We start from the raw sequence: 20,121 nt of genomic DNA, 5'->3' as shown, positions 1-20,121 counted from the left end.
GTTTTATTGGCACACAGCCATCGTGGAAGGGTTGTGTTTGTTAATAAAGTTTTATTGGCACACAGCCATCATGGAAGGGTTGTCCACAGCTGCCTTCCTTATGCAACTGCCGGCTTGACGCCTTGACACAGATAGCCTGTAACCTGCAAAGTCAGAGTTACTTACTGTCTACCTTTGTATCTGCCCTTGGTGATAGAGGAAGGCAGAAGAAGGGTTCAGAACCCAGACTTGAGGAAGGGTGTGGGAAAGGCTTCCAAGAGAAGGGATGCCCGAGCTGGGTCATGAGAGACAAAAGAGGTAGCCAGAGTCACTTGCAAAGGCCCAGAGGCCCGGTAGAACTGGGTGCTGTGGGCAGTGCATGATATTGGAGCACGGAGCGGGCTGTGGGAAGCAGGGGTCAAGAGGATGAGAGAGGGCGACAAGCAGAGACAGAGACGGTGCCTCTCTCTCTTCTGAAAAGTGTTTATTTGCTTGGCTGCTCCAGCTCTTAGTTGTGGCACACGGGGTCTTTAGTCCCGGCTTGTGAGCTCTGATTGGTGGCACGTGGGATCTTAGTTCCCTGACCAAGGATCAGACCCTGGCCCCTCGCGCTGGGAGCACAGGGTCTTAACCACTGTACCACCAGGGAAGTCCTGAGATGGTGCCTCTGTCTTGCTCTGGGGACGCCGGAATCACCCTGGAGTCAGCTAAGGGTGCCAGTATTTCTCGAGGGCTGGAGAGGCCCCCAGGCTAGGGACCCCCTGGTCCTGAGCCTCCACCAGGAGGCTTGCTTGGGGGTACTCAGACCCCTTTCTGCCCAGGGGACCTCTTCTTCCTCACAGACCCCCACCCCACTCCCAGCCAAATCACCAATGTCCCCAAGCCCTCCAGGACCGTGGGATTGGGAGCTCTCTCTGAGACCAACAGAAGTCAGGTCTTGTGTGCACTTGTGTTTGATTATAAAAGTCGTACACACTCACTGTAGGAACTGTAGAAAATATAAAATGAATATAAAGCAGGAAAGAAAACCAGCCAAGATCTGACACCACCACCGCCCACCTTCACCACCCACTCAAAGACGACCATGTGAAATCTGGGCTTTTCTGCCTCCGTGGTTTTTAAATGTAGTCAAGACCACAGCGTACACTACACACAGCTTCTTCTCCGGTTACGTGCTTCACACGATGGTTCTCCTGTGGCCATCAAAGTCTTCGTAAGTGTGATCTCTCTTTCCTTTAAAAACTTTCAAGAGTGTTTGTTTGACTTCATCGTTTTTGTTCAAATGATGTGTTCTCATGACAGCCATGCTGAGGACAAAGAAAGATACATAAAGAAGAAAGTAAAAAGTAAAACACTCAAAAGTGTTGTCATTCAAAAAAAAAAAAGTGTTGTCATTCAGATGGTGATGACTCAAGTGTATTCACTTGGGGAAAATGAACTTGTGACCTGAGAGCTTTCTGGATGTGTATTCTTCAATTTTAGAAAAAGCTGAAACAGATTGTACCTCCCCCAAATAATTATTGTTAATTATTCGGTAAACATAAGGCGTATCTAATCTATGTATATCGTACAGGCATTGTACTAGTCAGGGTTCTCCAAAGAAACATAGCCCATTAAGATGTATACACTGGAAAAGAGAGAGAAAGAGACAGAAGGATGTATTTTAAGGAACGGGCTTTCATGATTACGGAGGCTGACAAGTTCTGAAATCTGCAGGCCAGGTGGGCTGGCTGGAGACCTGGGGAAGAGCCAGTGTCGCAGTTCAAGTCCCAAAGACAGTATCTTTCCTGAGTTCCCCCTTCTTCTGGGGAGGTCGGTCTTTTTCAGCTAAAGCCTTCAGCTGATAGGATGGGGCCCACCCATGTTATGGAGAGTAATCTGCTTTATTCAGAGACCACTGGTTTAAATACTAACCTCACTAGACCATTCAGGTATGACCTAAATCAAATCCCCTATGATTATAGAGTGGAAGTGAGAAATAGATTTAAGGGCCTAGATCTGATAGATAGAGTGCCTGATGAACTATGGAATGAGGTTCGTGACATTGTATAGGAGACAGGGATCAAGACCATCCCCATGGAAAAGAAATGCAAAAAAGCAAAATGGCTGTCTGGGGAGGCCTTACAAATAGCTGTGAAAAGAAGAGAAGTGAAAAGCAAAGGAGAAAAGGAAAGATATAAGCATCTGAATGCAGAGTTCCAAAGAATAGCAAGGAGAGATAAGAAAGCCTTCCTCAGCAATCAATGCAAAGAATAGAGGAAAACAACAGAATGGGAAAGACTAGAGATCTCTTCAAGAAAATCAGAGATACCAAGGGAACATTTCATGCAAAGATGGGCTCGATAAAGGACAGAAATGGTATGGACCTAACAGAAGCAGAAGATATTAAGAAGAGATGGCAAGAATACACAGAAGAACTGTACAAAAAAGATCTTCATGACCCAGATAATCACGATGGTGTGATCACTGACCTAGAGCCAGACATCCTGGAATGTGAAGTCAAGTGGGCCTTAGAAAGCATCACTACGAACAAAGCTAGTGGAGGTGATGGAATTCCAGTTGAGCTATTCCAAATCCTGAAAGATGATGCTGTGAAAGTGCTGCATTCAATATGCCAGCAAATTTGGAAAACTCAGCAGTGGCCACAGGACTGGAAAAGGTCAGTTTTCATTCCAATCCCAAAGAAAGGCAATGCCAAAGAATGCTCAAACTACCACCCAATTGCACTCATCTCACAGGCTAGTAAAGTAATGCTCAAAATTCTCCAAGCCAGGCTTCAGCAATATGTGAACCATGAACTTCCTGATGTTCAAGCTGGTTTTAGAAAAGGCAGAGGAACCAGAGATCAAATTGCCAACATCCGCTGGATCATGGAAAAAGCAAGAGAGTTCCAGAAGAACATCTATTTCTGCTTTCTTGACTATGCCAAAGCCTTTGACTGTGTGGATCACAATAAACTGTGGAAAATTCTGAAAGAGATGGGAATACCAGACCACCTGATCTGCTTCTTGAGAAATTTGTATGCAGGTCAGGAAGCAACAGTTAGAAGTGGACATGGAACAACAGACTGGTTCCAAATAGGAAAAGGAGTACGTCAAGGCTGTATATTGTCACCCTGCTTATTTAACTTACATGCGCTGGAGTCAGGATTGCCGGGAGAAATATCAATAACCTCAGATATGCAGATGATACCACCCTTATGGCAGAAAGTGAAGAGGAACTAAAGAGCCTCTTGATGAAAGTGAAAGTGGAGAGTGAAAAAGTTGGCTTAAAGCTCAACATTCAGAAAATGAAGATCATGGCATCTGGTCCCATCACTTCATGGGAAAAAGATGGGGAAACAGTGGAAACAGTGTCAGACTATTTTTCTGGGCTCCAAAATCACTGCAGATGTTGACTGCAGCCATGAAATTAAAAGACGCTTACTCCTTGGAAGGAAAGTTATGACCAACCTAGATAGCATATTCAAAAGCAGAGACATTACTTTGCCAACAAAGGTCCGTCTAGTCAAAGCTATGGTTTTTCCTGTGGTCATGTATGGATGTGAGAGTTGGACTGTGAAGAAGGCTGAGCGCCAAAGAATTGATGCTTTTGAACTGTGGTGTTGGAGAAGACTCTTGAGAGTCCCTTGGACTGCAAGAAGATCCAACCAGTCCATTCTGAAGGAGATCAGCCCTGGGATTTCTTTGGAAGGAATGACGCTAAAGCTGAAACTCCAGTACTTTGGCCACCTCATGCGAAGAGTTGACTCATTGGAAAAGACTCTGATGCTGGGAGGGATTGGGGGCAAGAGGAGAAGGGGACGACAGAGGATGAGATGGCTGGATGGCATCACTGACTCGATGGACGTGAGTCTGAGTGAACTCCGGGAGTTGGTGATGGACAGGGAGGCCTGGCGTGCTGCGATTCATGGGGTCGCAAAGAGTTGGACACGACTGAGCGACTGGTCTGATCTGATCATCTTAAAAAAAAAAAAAATACCTTCACAGAAGCATCTAGTTGACCGAGCAGATGGGTACTGTGCCCTAGCCTAGAATTTTAACCCTCACGAGCATTTGCATGGGTAGAGATGGACGGATGGATGGGTATTTGGGTGACGGATGGATGGAAATAATTTATGTGAGCATGAGTTTCTGCTGCAGGTGGTTTCATAGAATGGACATATCATAATGTATTGAACGTTCCCCAGTTGGGAACTTAGGGGCGCCTTGGTTAGTTCCCGTCTCAATCACACAGACCTGGGCGTCTTTGCCACCCGCCTATGTGGCTCAGCTCCCCCCGACCCTTGCACAGAAGCGGGAGGCTTGGGTCCCACACAGCCCTGCCCGCAGGCCCAGCCCTCACTCAGGCTGGCACCTGACTCCCACCGGCTTTGTGGTTTCAGATCGGAGGAGCCCTCTCCCCAGTGGCTGAAGGAGCTGAAATCCAAGAAAAGACAAAGCCTGTATGAGAATCAAGCTTGAGCAGGTATGGGGGGCCCCGGAGTGGGTACTCGGGCAGAGCCTACAACCCGAGGAGCAGGGAACTTGGGTCGGGAAGCAAAGGCTCGGATACTTGGAGTGCTGTACCTTGGAAGGAGAAGGGAAGACGTGGGTGAGGGTGTCCTGGGTTCCTGGAAAAATGAGGGCGGTGGTCTGCTGCCGCCTAGGGAAAAGCACACCGCTGGGCGGCCTAGGATGGAAGGGACGGGCAGGACTCTGGTCTCGTGCCCTCGGCCAGCCCTCCTCGCCGAGTCTCAGCCCCACTTCATAAAATGACTTCAGAGAGCAGCGTTTTCCACACTGCCCCCGGTTTCTACCTTCCTGTTCAGTCTGCAGGAGGCTTCTTGGTGTTACCAGTGGTAGAGAACCTGCCTTCCAGTGCAGGGCGCTTAAGAGATGCAGATTCAGTCCCTGGGTTTGGAAGATCCCCTGGGGGAGAGCACGGCACCCTACTCCAGTATTCTTGCCTGGAGAACCCTGGACAGAGGAGCTTGGCAGGCTATAGTCCATGGGGTCACTAGAGAGTCAGATACGAATGAAGCCACTGAACACACACACACACACACACGCACACACACACACACATGTATATAATAAACTCCAAAAGTATCTCTGAAGCCTCCTATAAACCTGTGCTCTAGGGTTTTGGAGCGGGGATCAGAGCCTGTGTTCAGCGTTCAGTGCTGTACCCATGATATCTTAGTCAAGCCTGCAGCGATCCATTTGAGGGCATCAAAGCTGGCACCCTGACCTGATCCTAAACTGAAGGCTCGTTCCATCATATCTGGCTGCCCGCCACCTTCTTCATCCCACTCCTCAAAAAAATAAAACACCAAAGTCGTGTTTCCTGGCCCATGGCTAGTTGGGGTGGCGTCTTGGGGAGCACCAGGAAAGCTTTGCAGGCTCGATGCTGGGGAGAAGTGGGGTCTCACATCCCCCCTGCTGACACCTGTCCTCTCCAGACAGGGGACACCGCCACGTCTAACGAACAAGCCTTAACTGCCCGAACCCGAAGACGAGGTCCCGCTGCTGCCGTCGCTTCCTGCACATGACTGGTCCCTCTGGCTGGCTGGTCGGTTGTCTGTCGGTCGGGTAGAGAAGGCGTCTCAGTGCCCGCCCCCCGCAAGCTCCCCCGATCCATCAGGGAGGAAGGCTCACCCTTCACAAGCCCGTGCACCATCTCCGCAGACAGCGCTTCAGGCTGGGGAAGAGACCGGGCGGTCCAGAAATGTCCATGCTGGTGGTTTTGGTTTTGGGGGATTTTTTTTTAAACTTAAAAATGTGCATTTCTACACATTTTTAGACCCCTGCAAAGCTCCAGGAACATGGATATGAAGGCTGGACCGTCTCCCCTGGGTTCTGAATCATGAAAGCGCCTCTTTCCCCCCTCACCCCAGGACTGATCTTTTTCAAAAGGACATTTCCAAGGAAGATGAAACCATTCATTTCCTGCTGTAACCAGTGGTCCAGGGCAGTGCCACCGGGTCGAGGTGGGCAGGGTGGTCTCGATTGCTCCTTTGGCGAATTCCTTCTCCCTCTCAAAGCAGTCAGCAGTCCCACCTTTAAGCACCCCCGCCGCGGTTCCTCGAGTGCGGTTGTCCCCGCAGTGTGCAGGGCTGGCCTGTGGCCTCGTTCCTCATGCTCTGTGTGCTTCGGAAGGCGATAAAGCAATAATCTCACCAGCTTTCTCTGCAATTCAGGACGTATGTGTGTTTCACGCTGCGGAGCAGGAGGGGCGTGCGAGTGTCGGATCGTCTCAGGTGCTCCTCTCCCCGCCCCCAAGCTTGTAAGAGTGTCAGTGTCGCCCGTGTGCACGTTTTCCCGGTTCCTTCCTGAGAGCTCTGAGCTCCCGTGGGTGACCTTCGATCCCAAGGCTTCCCAAACCAGCGGCCCCAACAGCAGTGCCTTTCCCTCCCGCACGTCAGACCTTTTCCTGCAAAGGCCTTTTCTGACCGCGACCTGAGCTGCTGGCGTGGGAGGAGCCGCTCCCCGGTGGCCTCTGGGCGCCGGCGAACGCGGGGTCCTTGTTGTCTGCCCTCACCTCTCCTTCGTATCCACCCTCCCCGCCAGCCCCCCAGTTCTCGCTGACCAGGTGCTTTTTCTAGGTCCCAGTGCAGGAAGGGAGAGTCTTGCTGAAAGCCCGTCTCTGGAGGGGAGTCCCTCCACTCCCGCCAGCCCCCAGTCCAGGGACTCCGGACAGACCTGCTGGATGCTGGGCGACCAAGTATAGCCTTGCTGGCCTCTTCTTGCTTGCCAACTCTAAGCTCGTTCCCAGGGATCTCCGAGACCTCTGGGGTCTCCAGCCATTGTCTACTCTGTCCTCTTTGTGTGTGTGTGTGGAGATTTCTCCACACCAGCCTCCTCCACCTCTCAGGCCCAAGGCTCCAGCATACAGCCCAGAGGTGGCCGGCCCACCCGCCACGTCTGGAGTCGCCATAAACTTTGTGCCGACCTTGCCCGGGAGTCGCCCACCTGAGAGAAGGGTGCTTGGGCAGTTCATAGTGCAGCCCGTGATTGCTGAGGGGTGCTGGGCTCAGCTTGCTGAGTCTCTCTTGGAGAAATCCATTCTTTGCAGATGGTCTCAAAACACGCCTCCCTCCCCTGGCCACTCCCTCCCTCCTTCAGTCTCTGCCGTCTCCCCATCTCTCCTTCCTCTCTTATCTCCCTTCACCGCCTCTTCCTTCTTTTGGAGGATGGAGATCAATCCTGTTGCTCTGGGTTAAGACCAACACTTGGGCCAGAGAGGGGTTATGGCTCAGCACAGTGGACGGTGACCGAGGTGGAGTAGGGGGCCCTCCCCCCGAGCCTTGTTGGTCAGGCTCCGGCCACTGCACGGCGGCGGTTGGAGCCTGCCCCCGGCAGCCTTGTGCATCTGTGTCCGGAGGCTTGGTCCTGCTTGACCGTCGTGTGTATTCTCTTCATCCCTCCAGTTTGCAGTCAGTCCATTCTGTCTGGCCATTTGGGGATTTAATCCTTTGAGGATCCGCGTCAGTTGATTTTTGTACCTTATTTTTTTAAAGAACCAGTTCACCTTTTATTTCAGTTTGGATGTTGTGACTTTCCAGGTCAACAGGTCCCCTTTAAAAGCCACTCCTATGTGCTTTGACCCTGACCCCTTTTCTTGGCAACGGTCTTTCCGTCTTTCTCAAGGTGGAGAGGCACCTTGGTTCCATCTTAGGCAGCAAGAAGTGACCTGCTGTGTTCGGTCAGCACCCACCAGGCAAAAACGCTCAGTTCTCAGTCAGTCGTGTTTTCAGCCCAAGTTTACCCTAGAGGAAAGAAAAAACCCTTGAAAACGAGACTGACCTGGAGATCGTCTACCTAACCTCCCACTCCCAGACTGGAAATAAAACTCCCATTTAATTCCTTGGTGACGAGGATGGGCAAAGTCCACCCCTTGAAACTGACTGCAGCAGCCTCATCCCTCCTCCACAGAGCAGATAGTCTCGGTGGGTCAGGAGCCACCAGCTCAATGCAGGCTCCTGGGACCTCCGGCTCCGGCCGCGATCCCTACAATGACGTCTCCAGCAATCGATTCTCTGCTGGGAGCCTCTGCGGACAGCCAGCTGGGCCAGTGGGTTCTTTTACTTCTCTTTCTAAGTGGGGTGAGCCCTCGGGGGCCACACAGGGGGTTGTATGTATGCTGGTTTCTTGAGTTCTCCTGCAGCCGCCTTTGGAAACCCATCTCCTTTTCAATGGCCTGAGTAATGCCTTAACCATTCATCTGCAGTCAAGTCACCCGCCCGCATCGAGCCCTCCTAACCTGGGCCTTTGGTATTCTTTCAGTGACAGTTTTATACAGAATGCGTCCAAAATAAGGTGGCTAGATAGGTGATATTTTAAAGTATAATCTCTCTCTCTCTCTCTCTCCCGGCTTCCCTCTCCCCACCCGCTTTGCACATCAGCATTTTGACAGCTGCTCTTCTGAGAAGTCCATATCACTTTCCCCTCCAGTCCATGCCCCTCTTCACACTCTCTTGCCTAAGGTAACAGACGCCTTTGACCTGTAAAATTCCACGGCGAGGCCTCAAGAGTCAGTGTGGTGGAAAACCCCTCAGCGCCACCTGAGAAACTCCAGAAGAGTTGTGTCCCACCTCCCCAGTGTTTGGGATGTTGCGGGCTTTGAGCAACGCAGCCCCGACAACCTCCAGTTGCCTGGGATTCGGGGAGAGAACAGTCAGATGGGGAGGTTTTGCAGGGGACCAGGCCGCATGCTTTCAGCACTTCTTCCGTGTTTCCCAGGAAGAAGTGAGCCCAGCTCTGGGTATTGGAATAGACGTGGGCCCCGAGGCCCTAGGCCCTCAGCCTCAGAGGCTGTGCAGGTGATTTGGAAAACCCTGGGGCATGGTTTCCCCGAAGGAGAGCTCAGCTGCTCCCGCCCGGTGCTGCTAACCGCCTTGTCCATTTATGTTTCGCTTCGCGATGCCCACAGACTGCCCAGGAGCCAGGCATGATTACAGTGTTAAAGCCCCACAGACGTGTGGTCGGATCTCCTCCACAGTGAAACGCTGGCGTCCAGGTGACTCCTGCGTGGAAGATGGCATCCCACCCAAGGAGAGGGCTCTCCAGGCATCCTCCCTCCTCCTCCTCCTCCCCCACCCCTGTGGTCCTTCCCACACCGCCCTGCCCCTTAGTACAGGAAGCTGGACGACGGCGGCCTCTGTGTGAACCAGCATTGCAGGGTGAGGTCTATGGGGAAGAGGGAGGAAGGCTCTTTCTGCTGGGAATTGCCCCTCCCTCCTGTTTCAGCCGTGGCGTTGCTACAGTCAGACTGTGCCTTTCCTCTTTTGACCTGTGTTGAAACAGGAAAGTGAGAGAAAAAAAGCCCCATGGCATCATGATGCCATGGGGTAGGAGGGACCCACTCCACATCTGGATGGGGGTCCACCCCAGGCTCGCCCCCTTAGGGAGTGGTGGATCTGAGTCCCGTGCTGAGAGCCACCAGGTGCCACCGTGTTGGGATTCTGGGCAAGGCGAGGGTCCCGAAACGCAGAGCCACGTAGAGAGCCAGCAGGCGCACACGCGCTGCGTCTCGGCCAGTCCGTGTCTCCTTTGCCCCCGCCCCCGTCACCCCTCTAGAGATCTCTTTGTCTGGGTTGGCTTCTGCAGGGAAGGGAGGGCCAGAAAGGTTCTTGGAAAGTCAGCCTGAGATTTCTGGCAAGGTCACCCCTCAGCCCCTCCCCATCGTCCTCTCCGAATCCCCTTGTCACCCTCATGCCTGGCACCACACCGTCTCATGAATCAGCCTGGCACTTTCTTAACCATCTCTGGTGGCGTTGTGCCTGCTTAAGAAAAATATATGTATAGTGCCAGTTGTGTGAAAGAATGGTCTCGTTCCACACCGCCTTATAGATCCGTAAATACGGGGCTTGTACAAGTCATCTATTGTGTTCGGGGAGATATCTTGTGCTGCGTTGTTTCTGAAGTCATATCAGTATCCTCCAAGTCCCATACTTCCCCTGTGACTACGATCCTTGGAATGCTCTGTAAGATGGGGGGCAGTGGAGATATGTATATACCTACACCATTGTATTTTCCTGACCTTTCTCCTGGGTCCCTTCCTCCAATATCTGAGTCACGATCGAAAAGGAACCCGAGTCCTGCGTGCGGGAAAGTTGAAGCGTCCTGCCAGCTGGTGTCCTCGTGGTTGCCTTACGATTCACGGGCTCCAGGAGGTTTGAACGGAAGGCGGTCGACCGGCACTTTATTCAATCCCAGAAAGGACCTCTCTAATCATGTGACTGAGAATTCATCCAGGAAAAAAAAAAAAAAAACACTATATTTTTAACGTCAAAACCAACGGGGCTTCCCGGACCTCTCAGAGTATCGGATGTCTACAAGTGCTTTTCTATTTTGTAACTGTAAAGAGATTTCATACGCACAGCAGAGCAGTTGGGAGTCTGGTCGACTGCCCTAAAACACAATGACCTTTTGCATGTACAAAGATGTCACATTCAGACTCTGGAAACAGCAAATAAAGCTTTGACGCGAGCTGCCCTGGAGACCTCAGCGTGTCGGTGTGTGAATGAATGGACTCCCCCACGCATGCATGCCTGTCCCCAGCTGAGTCAGTCCCTACCGCGCTGAGGGGGGCCAGTCTGGGGGGCCCGGCTGCGGGAGAGCGCAGCAGGGGTCCTGGGAACGGGGGCCCGATGGAGACAGAGCCGGATCTCCACTCAGCGTGGGCTTGAATCCCCAACTCTGCTTCCTCCTGGCTGTGGGGTATCTCTGGACCCCCACGCTCCTCCAGAATAGAGGTGGTGAGAGTGACATGAGCTGGCAGAAGTTAAAGGCAGTGGCCCCGGGTGGACTCAGCCCGTCTGCACATCTGGCAAGATGACAGGGGGTGTCTTTTAAATCATCGCAAGGAGGGAAGGTCGTGCTCCTGGCATGTAGCGAGAGGAGGCCAGGGATGCTGATCAACAACCCCCACTGCCCAGGACAGCCCTCCTGCCCCGTCAAAGAATAATCCAGCCCCGCTCGGCAACAGCACCAAGACCGAGAACTCTAGGTTAAAGACGCGTGGCATGCGAGATCTGGGCATCTGGGTCTTCAGGACCCTAAAGGAGCTGATGGCAGGGGGGTGGTCAGGGGGAATCAGGCCTGCTGGGCCATCCCCACCTCTTGCCCCCTGATGTCCCCGGCGGGTGCCGGCTGCATCTCAGGTTAAGGGGCTGAGACCGGCTCTGCTCTCCATGAGCGCCAGAAGGAAGCAGCCCCTCGGGCTGAACTGTCAGCAGTGGGCAGGATCCTCAGTGATTAAGAAAGTGAGGCTGCCCTGTTTTGTTCCCGTGGCTCGAGGAGAGAGAAGCTTCTCCGCTGGCAGATGAGGAGACTGTGGCTGTGACCTTCATTCACTCCCCCAAGGTCACACAGATCCACCGGGTTCCAGAGCCCCGCTGTCACCCACCTCTCCGGGGATGCTGGGGTTTATGCTGACTTGAGGGTTTTAGCCAAAACCAAGCAACAGCTAAAGAAAACCCTCAGCTTAACAATTCACTCCTTTGCCCGTCATTTATTGCTTCAGTAACCACTGAATACAAGTTCCTCTCTTCTATCTTAGAGTAGAGCGGTCCTCTGAAGTCTTTGTTAAGCTGCAGTGGCATACATTGAAACAGTGGTTACCTGTGGACACAACCTGCTCACAGATGCACAAAAGAAATGGAGATAAAGAGCAGACACTCGCAGACAGGGTTCAAAGCCATGGCGGCCTGACGCTGTGATGCTGCGTGTAATTCCCACGGAAGACACTTGGTGGCGCCAGTCGCTGCTTGGGGCTCACCCTGCTTCTATAATGGCTCGTTATAAAATAAAGGCTGAATGCAACTGTTGCTTTTCACCTTTTTTCATAAAAGCAAAAGTCCTCTAGATTTCCTTCTGTTAGAGAAAATGGGTACTAATGTAGGTCTTTCATAAAAGCAAAGTGGCTTGAGGCAAACTTTTGAAAACTGAGGAAATTCTGTAGCTGTCACAGGTGAAATTATACTTTGTTACACGCACACAAAATGCATGGATCTAATTTTTTGGTCATAAATAAAGTGACTGTCATGATCGTCTTTATCCCTATTGAGGCTGAGAGCTGGACCCTGGAGCAGGCCAGCCCCTCCGCCTCCTGTCTGCTGTGTGACCCTGGGTAAGTGACTTCACCTCTCTGAACTGTCTTCCCCTCTATAGAGTGGCGATCACAATTCCTCCCCTCCAGGGAGCTGCATGAGGACTGAACACGCTCACGAAGCTGGCCCAGCGCCTTGCACACAGTAGGTCTCCCGTACATGATCACTGTCGTCTGTAGATGCCTTCTCTATGAAGAAAAGGCATCTTTGTTGGGTCTGTTACCGTGTCTTGTGGGAATGTGTGGACAGATTTACACCCACCTTGGAGGGGATGTTCAGGGTGATCGGACTTAAATTTTAGGCCCCATGGCACGGGAAAATTGAGAAATTCTAGGGCTTGGCGCTTTAAGAACTGGAGCCATTCTGAGGGTGTCACGCACCCCAAAAAGAAGATGCTGGCACTGAGAAGCCAGAACAAGGAAGTTGAGGGCACTGAGAGCTTGGTGCTGCGGGGCTCCCTGGGAGGCTGACACGGTCCACCTGCCCCCAGGAAGTCATCAGAGACCACGGCTGAGGACACAGGCACGGGGGCCTCCCCGGGCCTGCTATTGAGGTGAAGTGGCGCGCACGGAATCAGGTGGACAGGGCGCTGCCTCAGCAAGCCGGGATGTGCTGGGCTGTCAGAAAGCACCCATAAATAGGGCAGTCCCGGTGGCAGCAGACTGAGTCTGCAGACGGCGCCGGCCCCCTCTCTCCTCACGGCGACGGCAACAGGTGCACTCCGGGGGTGCGGGGACAGGGAGGCCGGCCAGACCTGGGCGGCCTCCAGGGGAGGGGGCGTGCATGGCCGGCCCCCCTGCACCAGCCGGGGATCCACGTGAGGGCCGGAGCCGGAGGGAGGACTCAGGACGGCCCCCGAGCCAGCTGGTGTCTGACGGGGTGGGCAGGGTCGAGCCCTGGGGTGTGAGCTTAGGGCACGGGCCTGCAGAGACTGAGCACCGCTGAGGAAGGGGAGTGGATAAAGTGGGGGGCTGGCACCTCTGCTGAGAGACCTCTCTGACCTGGCCCCATTTCCAGGGCCCGCTTTCTGATGAGGCTGGACACAGGGAAGCAGACAGCATTGATGGGCCTGTGTCCTGAGTATAAGGGCCATGCAGCCCGCCTGCTCCCAGGAATGTAGCGTGTGGCTGTGGTGCCTTCCGGGACTTGGCGGGGGGCATCTGAAATGGGCATGTGTGTGTCCCAGAGAAAGAAGCTGGGGGCTGTTTTTGTGCACCAGGTGGAAATTGACCACGTACAGTAACCATGGGAGCGTGTGTGTGTGTGTGTGTGTGTGTGCCCTCATGGGTGTGTTTATAAACAGGAGAACAGTCCTGTGTGTCTGGGTGTTTGGCATCAGGCAGACCCTTCCACATAAGAATTCAGGTCCAGCGGGGTGTGGCACCATCCCTAGGGATGAAGGGGTGCCGTCTGTCTGTGTCTCTTTAAGTGGCTGCTATACGGTGAGTGCTCTGTAAACGCACGTGCGATGAAAACAAGCTGACCGGGTGTCCCAGGGCCTGCTCTCCAGCATCTTGCTTTCTGTAGACATCTGTCCATCTGTTTCCCACTAGTCCCTGGTCTCCTGTTCCTCTCAATCACCCAGCCCAGGGCAAGGGACCGACTCGGTTCTCTTGGACTCTTTGGCAAACGAAGGAATCGGTGAATGGAAGCCTACTGCCTGGGGGCGGAGGTGGGAGTGATCCTAGCAGAGGAGGCTCCCCGAGGCCCGCCCCACCCCTGAGCAGAGTCTGGAGGTGTAGTGTCCCCCCAAAGCTCTGGGGGAGGGGGAAGGGCACGGGCTTTGGAGCCCCATCCCAGCCCCGCCTCCCTGGCCCTAGGGATTTCCGCCTGTAAAATGGGTATCCGCCTCCCCCTGACTGTCCCAGGCACAGCAGATGCTCGGTGGGATGTTTGCTAAATGACTGAAGGTTGGTTGTGAGCACCGACCACATCCCATGTCTCAGAGGCAGCCGAGTTCTGGAGCTTATCCTCGACTCCAGGCACATGGGTTCCCCCCAGGCACACCTGGTGACCGTTCGCTTTGATTGAAGCCACAGGGGTTCCCGCGGACATGGCAGAGCAGCACAGCACACCGGAGCAGGCTGCAGCCGGCAAGAGCCATGGCGGCCTTGGGGGCAGCTACAAGGTACGGGCATCAGGGGAGGAGGCCCGGGGGGCCCTGGGCCCAGGGCTGCCTGTGGTCCTCGGGGCCAGCCTCCCGGCCAGGCAGCCTCTCTCCAGAAAGCAGCAGCAGCCCTTCCTGCCAGCCAGGAGCAAGAGGGCATCTCCCTTCTCTGCCCACTCTTGCCTCTTCTGTGTCCTCGTCTGCACGGGGGACTTGGTCACACCCACGCTGCCAGTGTCGACGGGGCTTTCAGAAGACATGGCGCTGACCCTCCTGCCTTATCTCAGTCCAGTCCCTGGGCCTCCCTGGACCTCAGCAGCTCCACCTTTAACCTGGGGACGGCACCCACACTTCTCAGGGAGGTCAAACTCCGGTGCTATTACCATGGCCAGCAAACGGAGAAATCCAAGAGCTGGTGTTTGTGGGGTCTCTCCGCCCTTTCTAAGCTATCCCGGGGGCTTTAATTTAAAGCCCCTGTGGGGTCCCAGGATGGATTGACTAAGGAAATAAGTGGGGTCTTTGACCAGACGGGGGGAGGGCACCGGGAGGGCAAGAGCAGCACAGAGGCTTGCCTGGCTCTGTGCCTGATTCGTGGGTGAATCAGCCTTGCCCTGTGGACCCCCAGCTATCCTCCCACCGGAGAAGGGGGCATCACTGCCAGCCCTTCCTGGCTCCTTTTGGCATCTGTGGGCTTTCCCCCAGCCACAGCAGTGCTTATGAGAGAAGCGCCGGTGGGCTTACTGAATCCAGTACCCCCACTTAACCTGCTGTGCAGCCCAGGACCCTTTCTGAGCGCCCCCTTGACCCTGTGTAAAAGGACCGGAGCCGATGTTCCCCAGGGACCCGCTACAGAGACAGTTAGTGCTTCTAAGAGGGTGAAGGAGGCAAAACCCACCCCTGCCTTGGCAGCGTCTTCCTTGTGGGCACAGGGGCAGGTGAAGTTTAGCTAGTGCAAACTGGAGTTTTATTTGTGCTGCCCAGGACTTTCAAAACGGAGACATCTCACATTAAGGCAATGACAGATTTCGGCTTCTCTCGAAAAGCGTAGAAGGGGGCCCACAGCCCCTCCTGACCACAGCAACTTCATTTCCCTAGAGTCCTCCTTCCGGTCATTTTGGACATTTTTCTTTATCAAGTTCTGCCCCGTTTCTAGCCAGACACCCAGCTTGCCGTCCCCTGGATTAATGGGGTTCCTGGAGGTGTTGCCCTCTGTGGCCACCAGGGGGCAGGGCAAGCCCGCGGTGCTGCTGGCTTCATTCTGGTTCCAGGCAGAGCTGATGGAGCAGGGGTGGTACCTGCCTCCAAGGCCCTCCGGGGCAGGACACGGGCTGGGGTTGGGAGCCTGGCCCCGATGCGATGCTGAGGAGGCTGTGTTTCTAGGTGATCGTGTACGAAATGGAGAACTTCCAGGGCAAGCGGTGCGAGCTCACAGCCGAGTGCCCCAACCTGACGGAAAGCCTGCTGGAGAAAGTGGGTTCCATCCAGGTGGAGTCGGGCCCGTGAGTACCGGACCCTCAGCCCTCCTCCCAACCTTGAGCCCCCTGGGAGTCGGGAGGGCCAGGAAAAAGCTCTCAATCTGCTGTGGGGCCTTAGGCAACTCCTTCCCCATATCTGGCCTCAGTCTTCCCACCTGTAAATAGGAGCATTGAACAGTGATTCTCTTGGACTCCTTCCAGCTCTCCATCTCTGGGGTCAGTAGCAGAGCACTGTGCAGAGAGAACAGAAGAGCCCACGCGCCTGGCTCAGTGCCCAGCTAGTGGGGTCTAATACTTATGACTTTAATAATGATGATAACATCTAAATTCTAACGTGCTTGATATCCTGGAATGGCTCAGTGGTAAAGACTCTGCCTGCCAATGCAGGAGACTCAGGTTCGATCCCTGGGTTGGGAAGATCCCCTGGAGAAGGAAATGGCAACTATTATTCTTCCTGGGAAATCCCATGGACAGAGGAGCCCGGCAGGCTACAGTCTATAGGGTCGCAAAGAGTCAGGCACAACTTAGTAACTAAACAATAGCAACAATATCCCTAAATTCTTACGACTGCCCACTTGACAGATAAGGAAACTGAGGCCAAAGTGGTTGACTGTTCTGTCCACATCCACCCAGTAAGCAGGAGTTCCCAGCTGGACCCCGAAGTATTCAGATAGAAAGTCCAGGCTGTGGTACTAACCACTTGGGTGAGGTGCTTCACCCTCTGGGCCTCTGTTTTCTCATCTGTCAAATGGGGATAATAGGCGTATGCACTTCAGAGTTTTTGTGAAAATGGACGGAGAGATATACTAAACAACAATATAATTGTAATAATAAGAATAACAATCTAATAGAGGAATTAGAGGAGGAGGGGGAGGAATAAGCGAAGGAGAAAAAGGAGGAGTTGTCGACGGACTCCTTACTGTGTGCCAGCCCTTGTGCTGAAAACGTTTCTGAGCAGCCTATACAGAGGTTGCACCTAAAACCGATTTCAATACTCTTTCCCAGGCTGGTTTTCTGGCTCAGAGTCTCAGCTCCTGGTAAGTTCTAGTACCTCCCTCAATACCAGGACTAGGGTCGGAGGAAAGGGGCAGTGTCAAAGGTCAGCAGCTATCGGGCACCACCCCCCTCCCTAGACGTGGGTCCTCCCCACCCCCAGGGCAGCAGAGATGAGTGACCCAGCCCTCCTTCCTCCTGCAGGTGGCTGGCGTTTGAACGCAGGGCCTTCCGCGGGGAGCAGTACGTGCTGGAGAAGGGGGACTACCCTCGCTGGGACGCCTGGTCCAACAGTCACCACAGCGACAGCCTCCTGTCCCTCCGGCCCCTGCACATTGTGAGTTCAGCCCCTGGGAGCTGGACACGCCAGGCGCTCCTGGCAGGCCCCTTTCACAAGCTCAGCCAAGGGCTCGGCTGGCAGGCCCTGGCCCGGGGAGAGCCCTCGTTATTTCTGATCTGAGTGGTTTTGGGGGGACAAGACGTGGGCTACCGAATGGGCGCTGGGCTGCGGGTCAGGAGGCCAGATTCATGTCTTGCATTAGCCAGCAGGTCACTGGCATGTTCCTCTGTAGCCTCATTAAAATCGGGAGCCACGTGGTCCAGTGGAACCCATACAACCCGGTAAATAGCTTCAGAAAGTAACTGCAAATCAGCTCAAGTCCTTCCCCTGTGTTTCTCCAACACCTGAAAGAGACCCGGTGCCTGGTGGCTCTTCTTCCCACCTGCTGACTCAGGCCAGCGGCTAGGCCCACCCTTCCTCCTTCTCACAATGACTGATGCTCCTTGAAGGGGGGATGGGAGGAGAAAGGCCAGGTAGACCGACTCAGAATCTGCTTTCATAAAGCGGGAATGTTTCTACATGAGTGATTCTGGTCTCCTGCCACCTTCTTTGTGCCTCGGTGTCCCTATCTGCTAAATGACAAGGTTTAACCAGACCTGAAAGCCCCCACTCTCGGTTTCATGGCTCTCTGGCTCTGGAAGTCCTAAGGAGACCAGCTCTGGGGGTGGGCGTTACTCTGCGGTGCCTTGAGCCTTTGCTGGAGCCTCCTGGGCCCTCTGTCCTGGACATGGGAGTAGCCGGTTCATCCCGTGGTCTTGCCCCCAGGATGGCCCGGATCACAAACTGCATCTCTTTGAGAACCCAGCTTTCGGCGGCCGCAAGATGGAGATAGTGGACGATGACGTGCCCAGCCTCTGGGCTCACGGCTTCCAGGACCGTGTGGCGAGTGTCCGGGCCATCAACGGGACGTAAGGGACCCGGCCCCACCCTTGCCCTGCCCTGTCCTCCAGTTCCCATGCCTCAGGCTCCAAATGGAATCTCTGTTCACAGTTTCCTACCTAACTGGCGTTTCCCGCTCCCCCCAGGTCTGGAGGCCCTTCATTCGAGTCAGGGCCCCTACACCAGCCTTGCTCAAAGCCCCCATGATTTGAATGTCCACCTGCTTGCATTCCTGTACCATTGGATTTCCAGGAAGCCTCGACTTAGAGACAGTTTGTTTTTTTTAACCAAGTGAAATCTGCACCCCCTAACTTGTCTGCATCAGTCTTCACTCCTTTTCTGAACTCCCCTAGACCTTGGAGTTCAGATTTGTTTTTCCCTTTTCACAGTCTTTGTCCTTCTCACCAGGAGACCCAGCACGTATGTAGGGGTGGCCCGAGTGGTACACAGGAGAACAGGCTCTTCTCCTCCCTCCTTCGAGGCTTAATATCTCTGTTAACGCAATCTTGGGGTCGCTCTCCCTTTGTCTAGGCAACTACACCTCACTTGTGGGCTTGTAACCTGGGGTTGGGCCTTGAGAGGTGCCACCTCTACCTGATAATACTGTATTCAACAACTTTTCACTGAGCATCTGCTGTGTGTAGGGTACGGGGGCAATAAGAACTACATAACTCCCATAATTCATCCCTTGGTAATTTCACAGTTTAATAGGGAAACAGACAAGGAAACAGCTATTCACAATTTGTAGTGATCAGAACTGTGATGGGGGACATGCAGGGGCTCTGGGGGTCCTGATGAGGTACCTGGTTTAGCCTGGAGCAATCAGGAAGGGCTTTCTTGAGGAGGAGATGTCCAAATTGATATGTAAATGTTGCTATGAAAGAGGGGATGAAATGAGGATGAGGCAAGGGACAGCATTCCAGGCAGAAGGAACAGCAGGTGTAAAGGCTTAGAGATATGCGGGTTCAGGGAGAGGCTGAGACAAGCTGGAGTGTGGGGTATGAAGGAGGAATGAGAGGTAAGGCTAGAGTCTCGTTTGTGAGCAGGGCTAGGAGTTTGAATTCATCCCCAGGGCACTGGGAAGCCAAGGAAGGATTCGGGCAGGTGGAGAGCAGGCTCAGGGGCTGGTTTTCAAAGACTGGGTCTGGCTGGGAGGCGAGAGCCCGGAGGCTTCTCACGCCGACCTCGCCTCCCTGCAGGTGGGTTGGCTACGAGTTCCCGGGCTACCGCGGGCGCCAGTACGTGTTCGAGCGGGGCGAGTACCGCCACTGGAACGAGTGGGACGCGAACCAGCCGCAGCTGCAGTCCGTGCGCCGCATCCGCGACCAGAAGTGGCACAAGCGAGGCGTGTTCCTCAGCAGCTGAAGGGCGCCCAGGCCCCAGTGGCCCAGGCCCGCCCCGGGGGGCAGCAAAGGCAAGAAGAGGAGGCTCCAGGGCCGGGGTGAGGGCCTGCCGGGCCACCCTTCCCCCGAATCTGCTCAATAAAGCCTGGGGCCGGCCCCCACCTGCCATGCTCCTCCGCGTCACTGCAGTCACTGCATGAGGGGGCGGGCTCCGGGGTGGAGCCGGGGAGGGGCAGGGCGAGGGAGGCTGCGGCTAAAGGTTCTGAGCGCCCCAAGCAAGGGACGGCTGGGAGCTGTTCTCCCACTCCAAGCCCCCTGTTCTCATCAGGCGAGCCCTGATCGTATGTCTGTCCGCCTGTGTCTCCATCTGGCAGTCTGTCCATCCATCCATCCGTCTAGTCTTCCTTCCGTATTTCTATGTTTTCTTCTGTCCGTTGGTTTATCCATCCTTCCTTCTACCCACTCATCTTTCTTTTCATTCCTGCAGTTCTTCCTTCCCTCCATCCTTCCATCCGCTATTCATTCATCCATCCACCCCTCCTTCCATCCATCTATCCATACATCCACCCTTGCGGCCACCCTCTCACCCATTAATCCATCCATCCTTCTCCTTGCCCATCCACCTGTCCATCATCCCCCCTCCATCTCTCTGTCTGTCTCTGTTTTCTTTAACGTATTTGACAAATGCCAGGCCCTGTTCAAGGCCTGAGGTCACAGCAGACAACTGAACAAAAGTCCCGCCCTGACGGAGCTCACCTTCTATGAGACAGCCGGAACATAAGTGAACAAGTTTGACCATAACATCAGGAGGTGGCCAAGGTTAAGGACAAGAAAGCTGGATTCAAGGATGCAGGGTGATGGGGTGGTGGTCAGAGAACTCCACTCTGAGGCAGTGACATTTGAGCTCAGAC

The 20,121-nt window shown here is 54.1% G+C and overlaps 2 protein-coding genes across 5 annotated transcripts in view; both read left to right on the top strand.

Moving 5' to 3' along the window:
• KIAA1671 (KIAA1671 ortholog) overlaps nt 1-10,462 on the top strand; it is a 185,265-nt gene extending 174,803 nt beyond the window's left edge. For all 4 annotated transcript variants that reach the window (XM_070385948.1, XM_070385947.1, XM_070385950.1 and 1 more), the window contains 2 exons: nt 4,364-4,446; nt 5,423-10,462. In XM_070385948.1, coding sequence (XP_070242049.1) covers nt 4,364-4,442 — 79 coding nt within the window. In that variant the 3' untranslated portion in view covers nt 4,443-4,446; nt 5,423-10,462. The remainder of the gene's footprint in view (nt 1-4,363; nt 4,447-5,422) is intronic.
• Nucleotides 10,463-10,572: 110 nt separating this feature from the next.
• CRYBB3 (crystallin beta B3) lies at nt 10,573-19,280 on the top strand. Its single transcript, XM_070385951.1, has 6 exons — nt 10,573-12,217; nt 14,107-14,201; nt 15,561-15,679; nt 16,853-16,985; nt 17,754-17,896; nt 19,067-19,280. Exons 2-6 carry the CDS (start codon nt 14,127-14,129, stop codon nt 19,230-19,232), a joined length of 636 nt encoding a protein of 211 aa, XP_070242052.1. The 5' UTR covers nt 10,573-12,217; nt 14,107-14,126; the 3' UTR covers nt 19,233-19,280.
• Nucleotides 19,281-20,121: the final 841 nt, after the last annotated feature.

Source organism: Bos mutus, chromosome 17 (assembly GCF_027580195.1).
Source record: "Bos mutus isolate GX-2022 chromosome 17, NWIPB_WYAK_1.1, whole genome shotgun sequence".
Lineage (NCBI taxonomy): Eukaryota > Metazoa > Chordata > Mammalia > Artiodactyla > Bovidae > Bos > Bos mutus.
Note: the sequence above shows the minus strand (reverse complement) of the source record. Positions and strands in the feature narration are given on the sequence as shown.

Excerpts from the sequence above, each read along its gene's own strand:
- CRYBB3 (XM_070385951.1), top strand. The coding sequence starts at position 14,127 with ATGGCAGAGCAGCACAGCACACCGGAGCAGGCTGCAGCCGGCAAGAGC. Across the intron at positions 14,202-15,560 it reads GCCTTGGGGGCAGCTACAAG|GTGATCGTGTACGAAATGGA; the intron begins GTACGGGCATCA and ends CTGTGTTTCTAG. Across the intron at positions 17,897-19,066 it reads GTCCGGGCCATCAACGGGAC|GTGGGTTGGCTACGAGTTCC; the intron begins GTAAGGGACCCG and ends GCCTCCCTGCAG.